Consider the following 12,993-nt stretch of genomic DNA (forward strand, 5'->3'; position numbering starts at 1 on the left):
CTGATGCCATGCTACAGGGCTCTTCAGCTAGCATTCTGCAAAAGGCCCTTGGACGAGTCACCAACTTTCTTCTCCCTTACCTCATAGGGTAAGGAAGCTCTGACTGTGGAGCGTCTCTCCACCCCCTCGTTAGCTTGTTACTGCTGGTGCGTGAATTGCATCTTTCACGCTCCCCCTCTCTATTTCGGAACTAGTGAGCATAAGAGGAGCGAGGAAGATGTAATGAACATAACAGCATTAGGCTCAATAGAGGGCCGGAAAGAAGCTCTGATCTGATTCGCAGTTAAAGTGCCCCTGGTTGCTTCGGCACATTTCTGAGAGAAAGAAGGCACATACAAGCAGAATAGATCCCCCCCTACCACCAAATATCAGTCCTGACTCGTTTGCCCCCCTCCAACATCCCATACTGCCTGGCATGTATACACTCCATTCCAGAGGTTTTCCTCTCCCCCAAATAACAGACTGCCCTGTCCATCCTAACCCCCATCTGTGACCAAGACCCTCCATACTAGTCCCGCTGACAGACTGCCCTGCTGATCCTACCCTCCTACACCCTGGCTACCTTGCTCTACTGTGTCACTTCTCTACTACCTCCCAAATGACCGACTGGCTCTCCAACATAACTATTTTCCATTTTGGTCCTTCTGAGAAACTCGTTGGATAGCACTGCTATACCAAAAGCAGTGGTTCTAAGCATTGCACAGGCACATGTTTAATGCAAGCTTAAACCCCTATCAAACTGGGTGACATGACATGAAGTATACTGCAAACAGCCTTAACACAAGAACACTGGCGATATGAATAGCTTCTATGTGTTCATGCTTTCACTTCGGAGAATGCCTCTTTCCATTGAGCTTTCCTCTGGAAGCGCACAGGGGAGGTACCTTGGCTTCAAAGAAAAGAAAAATCTTTATGATTAATAAATGAATAACTAGTAATTCATGAACATGTAGAAAGAGCTGTGTTGGGAAACGTTTTATACTACACGATTCATACATTTAATTTAGAACAAAACTGTTAAAATGCCTGAAACGGAGTAAAAATATAAGCAATTTGCTTCATGTAACAAAACATTCGTTTAACTCGGAAACAAATGGGTGCCTTCAATACAAAATTACTCCTACTTAAAGTTCAAGCATCTTTAGTACAAAACCTGTGCTGAAAGCAGACCTGCAAACGAGAGCGTTGAATTTAAGTTATTCTGACATTTGTACTCCTGCCAGTTTATAGATTTTGTGACCGCTTATTTTTTGTACATAAATCACCTAAAAAGTGAACTGCTTCTAGGACAAGCACAAAGGTAACCAACTACAAGTCTATGTCCTTGTATTAACACAACACTTTCTGAAGTGGAAAACAAAAACCCAGCATAACCGGTATATATCAGCTTCTAGGGACTGACCTTGTTTCCTAATTTGAAGACTTCTTCCAAGTTAGTACTATTGGTGTTTATCATGATTGAATCTGTATCACCATATATGACTTCCAGGTTCATCTGAGTAAAGAAAAAACAAACAAACAAATAAATAAATAGCAAATGGGAAAATATTACTGTGTGCTCATTTGCATGTCTTAGACAGGTCTGCAACCCCGCCATTCACCATCATCACCCAGCCCACAGTGCTTCCACTGCAGCAAGGGATTCTGGGAAATGACATGCAAATGAGCACACAGTGCCACCTTTTGATAGATATACGAGAGGTACTTGCAGATAACTGTGATAAAACTACAATACACAGATTAGGATTGTAGTGGCTGATGATTTTATATACAAGTTCTAAACGACCTGAGGATCTTTACAGGAGAAGGTGTTTTTTAATTAGGTTTTAGATCATGAGAATTGTGTTTGTTTATATGTAATACTATATGTTTACATGTACTTTTAAATTGCAGTATACTGTATTAAGTTTGCACTGCCCCAATACACGCGCCAGTAGTATGAATGTTTTTGAAACATACATACATATTAACACAATAACTAATTTCATACAAAACCCATTTACGTAGGTCAACATTCAGAATCATAAGTTTTGCAACATCTATGCACAAAGTGATTAAAGAATAAAGGGCACAACTTTTATTTCCAGGTTATGTAACAATTCACTTAAGGTTTGGCCTCTTTTTCTGCAAGTGTGTGAAGTAATAGAAGACTCGTTGAAATGATGCAGAAAAAAAACTAACGCATCGCAAAAGTGTTTATATCACATATGTGAAAGCATTACTCCGACACATGGCAAAAACAAACATGCAAACTAGAACATCTGCCAGGTATTCATGTGTAACGGAGGAAAGAAGCTGAGATTTCTAAAATGAGCACAAAGTTAAAAATGTTACAAGAAAATACACCGTAATAGCCTTCGTAAATATGCACCATAAATCTACAGTATGTGCTTCAAATTTCCACTTTAAATATACGGATGATTTCCACCTCAAAGTAAACCTGGATATGTATACCAATATAGCACAGGTTAGTATAGGTGGTAATGTGCAGAAACATTTTTGTATAATGCTGCATTACAGACACCAATTAAATACATAAAAACCGAAGAAAAAACATTTTTGAAAAGCAGTTAACTCACAAGAGCCTAAACCCAGACAAAAGTGCATATTTTAAGCTCGGAACAGTACAGAACGCTGAAACTATTTAGCCGAAGATGAAGGGAGCCAGAAAAACAATCATAATAAACAACACTACAGCTCATACAATATAGCGGAACTGCAAGTAAACTCTAATTAACACTGTTGCTAATTTGCTGGAAAGACTCGCATGCCGGCTTCAAGCAGCGCTCCATCATATCTGTGTTAGAGAAAGAATGAAGCTATAATCCATTAGGAAAGGATTACATTGGTAAATAGGCATCCTAAGAGAAACGCTTTCTAGTTTGTTTGGGTTACAGTTTTGTAACACACAACTTCGCCAGGTGAGGCCTTTTTGTTTTGTGCAAGCTTGTTTTCGTTAGTACATTAAAGGAAAAAGAAAGAGGCACTGTATTTACCTTCTGTACCATTTCCTTGGTATGTAGCAGAATCTACATAAGAGAAACAAAAACAGACATTAATAGAGAATCTTTGAACCTATCTACTCAAGTTGCATGTACTGTATCCGAAATTAAATGTTGTTAATTGTTAAACCAACACAATGATGCATTACCAACTGTGTTTAATGTCAATGCAATCAAATCACTGCAAAGAATAGAAAACTTTGGCATCATTTCATATCGCCATACAGTTGGTTTCTATTTAAATTGACAAGTGGAAATGGGTGAGCCACAACTTTTAAATTACCTTTTTTTTTTTTAAATTTGAGTAGGAAAAATTAATTAATTTTTACTTCTGTGACTTACTTCCGATTATCATTAAAGCAATAGTAAGTTCGCAAAGTCACAAATAATAATTATAATAATAATAATAATTTAAAAAAAAGGATAAATTAAACAATTCTGTAAGGACTATACGGAATTAGAAGACACTTCGGGTTCTTAGACGCACAGAATGCACACATTGCAAGACTTCGGTCCATTGAGATGCTGGATTATACGGTCTAGTATTGGTCAAAACCTTGAGCAATTATCAAACATTTAACATGTTGAGCAAAATGTGATATATAATTCTTCCCCCCCCCCACAAAATAATCAACATCATTATTATTCTTTGAAGGTATAATAAAGTTATTTTAGTCCAATGGCTACAAATATTTTTATACGGAATGGTTTCGTCAATTGGTCCCAAATGTTGGCATGTTTGGGGGGGCGGGGAGGGGGGTAAATACAAATTGAGAGACTACTGACATTTGACTTATTTTAATATACTTTTCAGGTTCTCTTGTATAATCTCTCAGTCACTATTTTCTGTCACTCTGCATACCCCTTTTTCTTTGCCACAATCTCCAACTTCTACGATGTGCAGCCATAATTTTACACGGAGATTCCCTTTTAATATCCACCTGGGCGCCAGCACCCTAGGTTAGGATACACTAGTTTATCCCCATTGCGATTTAATACAAGATAATGCTCTCTAGTGAGAGAACAAACTCTAAAAGCAGATATTGCTGCAGCCATCTCCTATTGTGGCCATCACTAGGACAGTGCTCTCAGCACAAATAATCAACATAGCAGGCCCAGTGAGGGTTTTAGTCTAGGTTACTTTAGGGTAAAATTATGGGGGAGAAAATAGGGAGGTGGGTGGTGTCGATGAAGAGTGCAACATGTCTTTCAGAAGGAAAAAAATACAGTTCGAAATGACAGTGCAGCTGCAACTAAAGAACTCAAACAAAGGGGAAATCGCACAATTGTCTAATAAGAATTTCATAAAACATTTAGCCAGAAACATTTTCTTTCCATTTATTCTCATTTAAATCTCTTGTAGTCTTCTTGCCACAAGTGCCTTCTATAAAATATATACACACGTCACCCTTATTAGTAGGTAGGCTTAGCGTTTTTCCTGTGTCTAATTTGAAGCATTGTTAGTTGCTGGATGTTGCGTAGATTGATTTATTCAAGCGAACCATATGGGACTGATTGCAAAACAAAATCACATTCAAAACTATTTATGCTCTCACAAACACCAACACTGTGCCATTTGCTCTATTGTTTCTGTGTGAGATGCCATTTGCACAATCAAAGTACTGCATTCTTTTAAATGCAAGCTAAAACAGTGTGTGCAGCAAGAGCACAAGGTGAGCGAAACTTTAATTGATTTCTATAAAGATCAGAGGGGCTCCCACTTCATGGTGTGGGAACAGTGATACTATACAGATCATACCAGCACTGTCAGATGAGAACAGCAACGCAAGACCAGAGCGCCCAACTACCATGACACCAGACATCACAAACACAATATGATGTTGTGATGTCGCTTGCAGCATCCATATGTCCTTCAAGGTGGCTGCAGGCTGCCTCATCCAATTATTTACAACAAGGACAGAGCCTACTTCAGACTAAGTTAGGGTTGGGTGATTGGGGAGAAGAAGAAAAAACTCCAAAAGAAAACGATACATTTATTGCAATAAATATATTTGTTACAATAAGTCCTTTTTTTAGCAAATCTAAATAAAATGTGTTATCAAAAGAAATTCCTTTTCTTAATATTTACTAGAACAAATGATCCTCCATTTCCAACCTCTTTCCATGATTGCATTTCACCTTTTCTCACCTACACTGCTTCCATCAACCCAACATTACCCTCATTCATCCAACCTTCACCCCATAGTCCGTCCATTTAAAGACATCATTTATTCTTAACTCTTGATATCCGTAGCAAAGCTCAACCCTGGGATCTCTGTTGCCAACATGTGTGTCTTCTGTTGATCTGTCTGTTGGTGTACCTCAAGGCTTTGTTCTGGGACCTCTCCTTTTCTCTCTACACACCATCACTTGGTGACCACATCATGGTCTAGAATGTTTAAATGGCCGTGACCAAATCACCACCAGAACTACACACCGCTGGCTGTCTCGCCATTGTTCACCTGGCCGTCATCCGCCGTCTTTATTAAATGTCCTCGGCTCTCCCCAGCCACAGGGCACCTCGAGTGTGACTGCACTGTGAGCACAGCCATGCACCAGCAGAGCACTCCCGCGGGAAATATAAAAAGGTGTCCTGTCTGCTTGCAGCAGCGCTGAGTGTCCAGCTAATGCACACAGGCGCGCTCATAAATGCAGTCGGAGCGCTCTCATCTTAAACCTTTTTCCCTCAATACCCCTTACCTGTGTAAATCATGCACACTCCGTATACACCAAGCACCCCCTCTCCTCACCTTGAATTCAAACCTTAAAATAAACCTCTTTAGGTGAAGCATTCCATTAGCCTAGACAAGGAAGAGCTTTTTTTTATTTGGACAAAAATATTTTGAGAATCACAACACAAGCATGAATAAGATTACACCCCCACATACATATACTGTACACTCCACCCTTGGGTAAAAACACAAAAGAACTAGTTAACTACTGTATGACGACAAAATATGAACGAAGGTTTGGGGAACTGTGAAGATATGCTGTGTAATAAATATGGCAGAAAGGATTAAGTATTTTAATCAATCTTGCACACGAGAGGCTAACATTGGTTACAAATTGTCTTAAAAATACATTCATTGGTTTATGGCTGGACAAACCTCTGTCCATGCCTAACTTGATGTGCTGATCTAAGGATAAGGGGGTATCTGATTTTGTAAGAGGGAGAGAAGGGGGGGGGGGAGATTGAAAATGGCTTCCCAAACACTAGAATAAATTATAAAATGTACCTTGAAAGAGATTTCTGAGTGAGATCTGAAAATACCAGAGCGGGGGGCTGAGAAAGTATTCCAAAATGTGTAAATTTATCAAATGGGAAAAATCCTGGGCCTCACAGCAATTCACAAGAACAAATGGATATTTCTAACTGTTGCGATTACACAACTCAAATGAAACAATTGAGTACAATTGTACAAATTGAGCAATGTATGTTGAGTGTACAAACGCAACAGAAAATATGGTCTCTGTGTACTATAGAAAAAAGTTATGATGTCTTTTATATATTGAGGCAAAGTTTAAACGTCAAGGAAGGATTTTTTTGTGTGTTTCAATGCCGAAGATTGGCATAAAAGTTTGCACATGTGACTAGAAAATTAGATTTGAACTAAGAAAGTATCCAACGTCAACGTGAGGTCTCATACTTTTGAGCTCAATACCTGTATGAAGAAAACACTTGAAACATGTTTAGTGACAACATATAGGAATTCTTTGTTTATCTTATTTGATTAAATGGTTGCATCATAACTATGTTCTTGTAATCTTTTCCTGTAACCCAAGCACTGTATTTTTGTATATTATAGCTGAACTTTAATAAGTAATACTTTAGGCTCTGATTGAACTGCTGTATGCTTTGTAGAGAGTAATTCACATTTTCAGACACTTTGCTACAATAGAGGTGTTAAGTGCATAGTTTTCTTAATAAACAGAGACCAGAGTCTCTGTGCGTACATTTAAATAATACCTTTGGTGGTGGCAGTGGATAAATATATAGTGTAACGAGTACAGGTAAATAACTCATTTGAGGTACTTTACGAAGGAGAAAGGTGGGTCAGCAAGTTGGCTAAATCACTTGCTCACAAGTGTGCTGTTCGTGACAGATGGTATATTGGGATGGATTGAGGGGAGACATTCATTTGAGGGTCCATGTGTGGAGAAAAACGAATCAGCATAATGGCCATCTGTATTAACCCTTGTCCCATATACAGGTCACGTGCTCACGGGTGTGCCGTACATGACATGTAGATACACACTTGTATTTAATCTTTACTAGAGGCAGAAACACATGACTGCCATTCTCTTCACAGAAAACACTGGGTATGAATTTAGGGAAAAATTGTAACTGAATAGTATTCTCACTCATGAACTCTCTGGCAGACATACAACTTTCCTTCGTTTGGAACGCCATACAACTGGTGTTGACTATAGTCACTGACACTATTCATGGATAATCACATACAGTATGTCTGATCATTAAAGCAGCAATTCTACATTCCCCCCCACCCCCCATTGTATATCTTATTTTTATATGTTAAGCATGTGACAATGTGTAATTCTACATTGTTACCCAAGGTGGCAACCGGTTGGTGCTCCTATTGTAAATCTGTAAACATCCTAATGTGTGCCTAACAAAATGGTTGCCTTTCAGTTCCAATCAATCCTTCAGTCAGTGTAACTTGGCAGCTTCAATGTATCCTTATATTGCTATGGTAACATTGATTATTGTTAAAATGTACAGCTCAAACAGCTTGGAATACTGAAATGATCACAAAAAGGAAAGTGTTGCAAATATCTTGCACTGCAGGGGAGGTGGAAAAATGGAGAAAGGCAGTGCACTGCCAAAAAGACAGGAGGCGGCTCACAATAAAATTAATCCTTTATTCTTGATCTGGATACAACATAACCTCTAAAGAGCTCAAAAATCACACACCTACGCGTTTTGGGCCGTGTGCCCTTTATCAAGGTGTATCATACCTGCCTAAGACATGCAGATGAGCATACAGCTATATTTGTATATATATATATATATATATATATATATATATATATATATATATATATATATATAGTCATTATTATCCAATACTACAGAACTAATTTCGTTAAAAAAAAAAATTTTAATCCCCACAAGATTTTTTGTTTTAATGTATCCTAATGGACTCAATACCAACAATGACCGCACAAAACAAAGATGGGTCCCAAAGAAAGTATAAAAAGATAAAAACACTTTTTATATTTCCTTTTCATAATTTTCACTAGTAATACATAATAACTTTAAAAAAATGGATGTGCCAAATGGTTTACAATTATAATAAGGACTTCTACCATTACATACTGTATCTTGTCTTGGCCACAAAATTCACCGATTTGTTTCAATTGGGTTCCTGCAACCCTGCATTCCTTGCAAGGTTTGTAAATTAAGATACTGATATTCACCATCAGAACAAACTACAGTACTTGGCAGATTTTACATTCCCTACGTCTGAAACCTCTTGTGCTAACCTGTACACTCAGATTGAACAACACTCCGCCACCCATTTCCAACCCATCTACACTAATCTGAGTTACTAGGATATCCCATTTATCAATTCCTGGGAAAGTTAACTGATACAATAGTCTTCAAACCCATCCAATAATAGGGAGTCTTCTAGGACTACTAGAAATCAGAAGCGCTCAGCTGATCTTAATGGAATCGATGGAAAAAAAATACTGCAGAAGAAATAGGTTCTCCACAAACACAGGAGCCCACAGATTATTGGTAGTTCTGGAGGAGGAGGGTGGGTGGAGGGGAAGGGGATGTGTATGTGTGTCGTGGTTGTCAACAATTCACCTCAATATTTACTTCAAGCAGCTCTCTGCTGGAGTTAATGGCTTTTCGATCACTGGCAAGACTTTACAAACCCTTTAAATTTAGCTATTAAAAACTCATGCTGGTCCATTAAAATGCATCATCTACAACACTTCTCCTGAATCAATACGTCTAGAAGAACTTTGAACTACTATGACTAGCAACACATCAGGTACGAAGGTTGTGCCTTTAGATCCATATACCGTATATTTAATAAAATAGATATATGTCTCTCTCCCCCATCCATATATTACACACGTTAATGAGCATATACCAAAAATGGTCTTCTTGCACACAAAGTTTGACACCGACGTTGTCCTTGATAAATGAAATGTTGGAAACCTCTGAAGTGCCATAATATAGCTTCCTGAGGAGTACCAACCGCTGTGAAACAATGCAAGTGGAACAGACATCAATATATTCTTCCTAATAGAACCCTCAATGGTGACGTCAGTCATGCGGTGTTGTGCAGAGACCTAGTACTTGGATATGATGCTCTCATGCCAACCCAGAGGTGCTGTGATTCCAGTCTTCAAGCTTCCCCCCTCCCCCCCCCCCCCCAAAAAAAAGAGTTCAGGTTTTCAGGATATCCCAGCTTCAGCACAGGACAAACTGAGCCTCTGATTGAGCCCCCTGTGCTGAAGCAGAGACTGATTGAGCCACCTGTGTTGAATCAGGAATATCCTGAAAACCTGAGCTGTTGGGACTTGAGGACTGGAGTTCAGCACCCCGGTGATTACCAACACCTTATAAATCAAACAGTGTCCCTGAATTGCTACAGTGGTTGAGACACAAAAACTCAATTATAATGACCAAATCCCTTCCAAAAAATACTGCCTATAGAAAAAAATTCAACATGGGCAAGCAAGGCATGAAACCAGTAGTTCCAGTGTTTATATAGTTTCAGTGTTTGCTTCAATAGTTTTAGCAGGTCTGCAAAGCCAAACGTAGTCAACAAGGATGGTTTAAATAGTAAACGGTTTCCATTAATTAGGACTATTTAAACAAAGTACAACACATGACCAGGCAACGGACTAATTCTAAAAGGGCCCAGAAAGTCAGCAGAGGATATTATAGCAATTAATTTGGGACCAGTGACAGGTTAGCTTTTCCAAACGACAGACACACCACTAATTCTACCCAATCTGACAGAGGATCACTTGGAAGTGGCGACAGCTAGCACGCAGAGGGGTTATAAAAGGCTTGCGAGATTCATTAATAAAGCAAGTCTGCAGTTATCTCATTTCACAGCAACACCTGCATATTTATCTTTTCACCATCAATTGGATGATGGAATTTCTCCCCCGCCTCACCGCCTCACCCCCTCCCCGCCCCCCCCAAGCGCATTTCAAAAATGTGCCAACTCGAAGTGTAAAAAGGGGGGGAGGAAAAAAATAAAAAAAACAATAAAAATAAACTTTATACTTAATTTTTTTCCCTCCTTAACAAAGTACAGCTGTTGAGAATAATTGTTCAAGATCTTACCCTGTAATGTCAACTGCAGCAGAACAAAGAGTATTTAATTAGCAAATCTATTCAGTAATTCAACACCTATTATATCAAATGCCTTCGTGATTTTATTCAGGATAATTGGCTAAGAGGGTTATTACTGACATTCAGATGGAATTTAAAATTCCTCCACGAGTCGAGTCATAATAGCAGTAATGATCTCCCCAATCAGGAGATTGTGTCACACGCGGCTCTCCGGCAGAGCAGCAGAGCCTATTTCCTGACTTCTTAATTCCCGGCCTCAGCTCAGTGAGGGCCCTTCATGCCGATATTTCACTTGCAGCTTTAATGGGAATCTATTAAAAACGCGCAGAACAAAAAAGGCGACAATTTTATTTCTTTCTTTTTTTTGTGTGCGCGCGTATTAAAGAGTGACAGCGCTGCCACCGTCATATCAATCAGCACAGGGATTCTGATAGCTGCAATAAAGGTCTGTGTGTGTGGGGGGGAGGGGAAGCCTGTAATTAAAAACAGCAGGGCAAATGTGTATGTTTTTTTGTTTTTTTTTGTGCTTGCCTAAATGGAATTTTTTTTTTTAAATAAAGAAAAAACAGGATTTGCCAAAGGTGTTTTTTTTTTTTGTTTTGTTTAAAGTAAATGTTGGATAGACCAAAGGGAAAACGGTGACTAACTGAAGGAGTTACGCTCATCAAAAGAATTCACTTAATGCAGACCCCAATACTAAAACGTAACATTTACTTACATATAGCAAACTAAAACCCATATCACTAGGGGAGTGAGTGAGGGTACCAATCGTGGGAATGGTCACCTCTGCCAATCCAGTATGTGGATGTGTTAATATTCAATGGCAGTTTGACAGAGATACAATTTATTTATTTATAAAAAGGTTTTAGTAGGAAGTAATACATTGAGAGTTACCTCTCGTTTTCAAGTATGTCCTGGGCACAAAGCTATAACAATACATGGATACATTAATCCATACATACAGGGTTATACAGTCAATTCCCAGACATTTCATGATATCACCAATTACACAGTATATAGATGTTAGGTGCAAATCAACAGCACTGTGGGAGCAATATATTGGTATGGGTCGCCATTATACTGATCTGGTGGCCGTCCAGCTAAATAAGTTTATCACAAACAGGGTAAATATAAGAAAACGAACCTCAGATTATAATCAATACTTCTCTAGTAATGGGTATTACGCCACAAAACTACCAAATTAGAGGTGTGCGCAATGACATGGTCACCTAGGGTTAAGAGTCGCTGGCTTTAGTAGATGGCAGATCTGCTATCGGTCAGGGTCAATGCTGATATTTCAAGTTACTCAATATCAAAATGTGTAACATGAATGTAGAGGTGCGTGGATATCAGATCAACCTGTCTGTCTTGTAAATGACAGCTTATTTCCTCAGCAAACGTGGCGTCAGAAGTAGCAGTTCAGAGGTCTATCCTTCCCTATTGTCCCTCGTAAGGCCCCACAGACTGCAATGCAGCCGTTCGTGGATGAATAGATACAGGTAGTTATGGACAATCTACTCTCACACTTGCTAGCTTTGTATTACCCAACTTTCTAAGTGCTAGGGCTCAATAGCTTCCCCTCACTGTTGGTCTCACTGCAGAGCATTGGCGCCCGTTACATCACATTAACGTGCTCGATATACGTTTCCTCCAGCTACAGTGCTTCATCAGGGAATATTGCTGTGCACACTCAGGCAGGGATTTAAATAGTAGTGCGTTGTCAGTTGCCAATGACGCTCATTCCTTTAGTTGGTATTAGTGCAGCGGTGCGCAAACAGGGGGCCGTGAGAATTTCTAGGGGGGGTCGCGGCAGTTACAGAGAACCTGCGCTCTTCCCCACGGCATTTAAACTAAATGCCGGGGGAGGCCTCTGTAACTCCCTTACTTGTTCTGCCGGGTCTTCGGTGACACGTCGCCATGGCAATGCGCGTCAAATGACGCCGCCGGGTCTCGTGACGTCACATGACCCGCAGCATTATTTGACCAGAGTCCTTGGAGAGGGGGGACGCAAACGCTGCGGCTGCCGGGCAGCGGGTGCAGCTCATGAAGTTTGCGCACCCCTGCATTAGTGTATCTTACCCAGGCAGCACCACTAATAGATGAATTGTTGCACTACAATTGTATGGATCAGCTCTGATATTACACATTTGACCAGTAAATTTGATAATTTGATCAATAAATTAAATTACTGAGATACAAGTCAACTGACTTAGTTCGGTTTCGGACATTTGGCCGTTTCACAGCAACCAAATGGGTGCTGCTGCTTCGCTTGCCCACCAAGTTTAAGTGCCTAAACCCCTCACCCCAAGTACTGAAACCCCTTAAAATTAATCATTACTCTAAATAGTAATGAAATTTACCTTAGAATCCGAGATTCCAGAGGCGACCAAATGTCCCATTCCATGTTAGTATGTATACAATTTATTAAATAGTCATATAGCAAGATCCAATTAAACTCACGGTTAATAAAAAACCCTGACACCCTCGTAGAGGAAAGAATATATACGTATAGGAACATCCGTGAACATTAGACTAAATAGATGAATGTGGGTATTTTTAGAAATATTTTTTCCTTTTTACTTTTATCACAATCCTATTTAGTAGTACTCCTTAATTTTGAAGAAACCTTGATATGTTATATAATGT

General features: G+C 39.3%; 1 protein-coding gene across 2 annotated transcripts in view; it reads right to left on the minus strand.

Annotated features, from left to right (window-relative positions):
* The window catches only part of POLA1 (DNA polymerase alpha 1, catalytic subunit), a 93,912-nt gene that overhangs the window by 13,775 nt on the left and 67,144 nt on the right, over positions 1–12,993 (minus strand). For both annotated transcript variants that reach the window (XM_075594266.1, XM_075594265.1), the window contains exons 27-28: positions 2,997–3,029; positions 1,403–1,495 (exon numbers count right to left, since the gene is read on the minus strand). In XM_075594266.1, the coding sequence (XP_075450381.1) occupies positions 1,403–1,495; positions 2,997–3,029 (126 nt within the window). The remainder of the gene's footprint in view (positions 1–1,402; positions 1,496–2,996; positions 3,030–12,993) is intronic.

This window comes from Ascaphus truei, chromosome 3 (genome assembly GCF_040206685.1).
Source record: "Ascaphus truei isolate aAscTru1 chromosome 3, aAscTru1.hap1, whole genome shotgun sequence".
In the NCBI taxonomy this organism is placed as follows: Eukaryota; Metazoa; Chordata; class Amphibia; order Anura; family Ascaphidae; genus Ascaphus; species Ascaphus truei.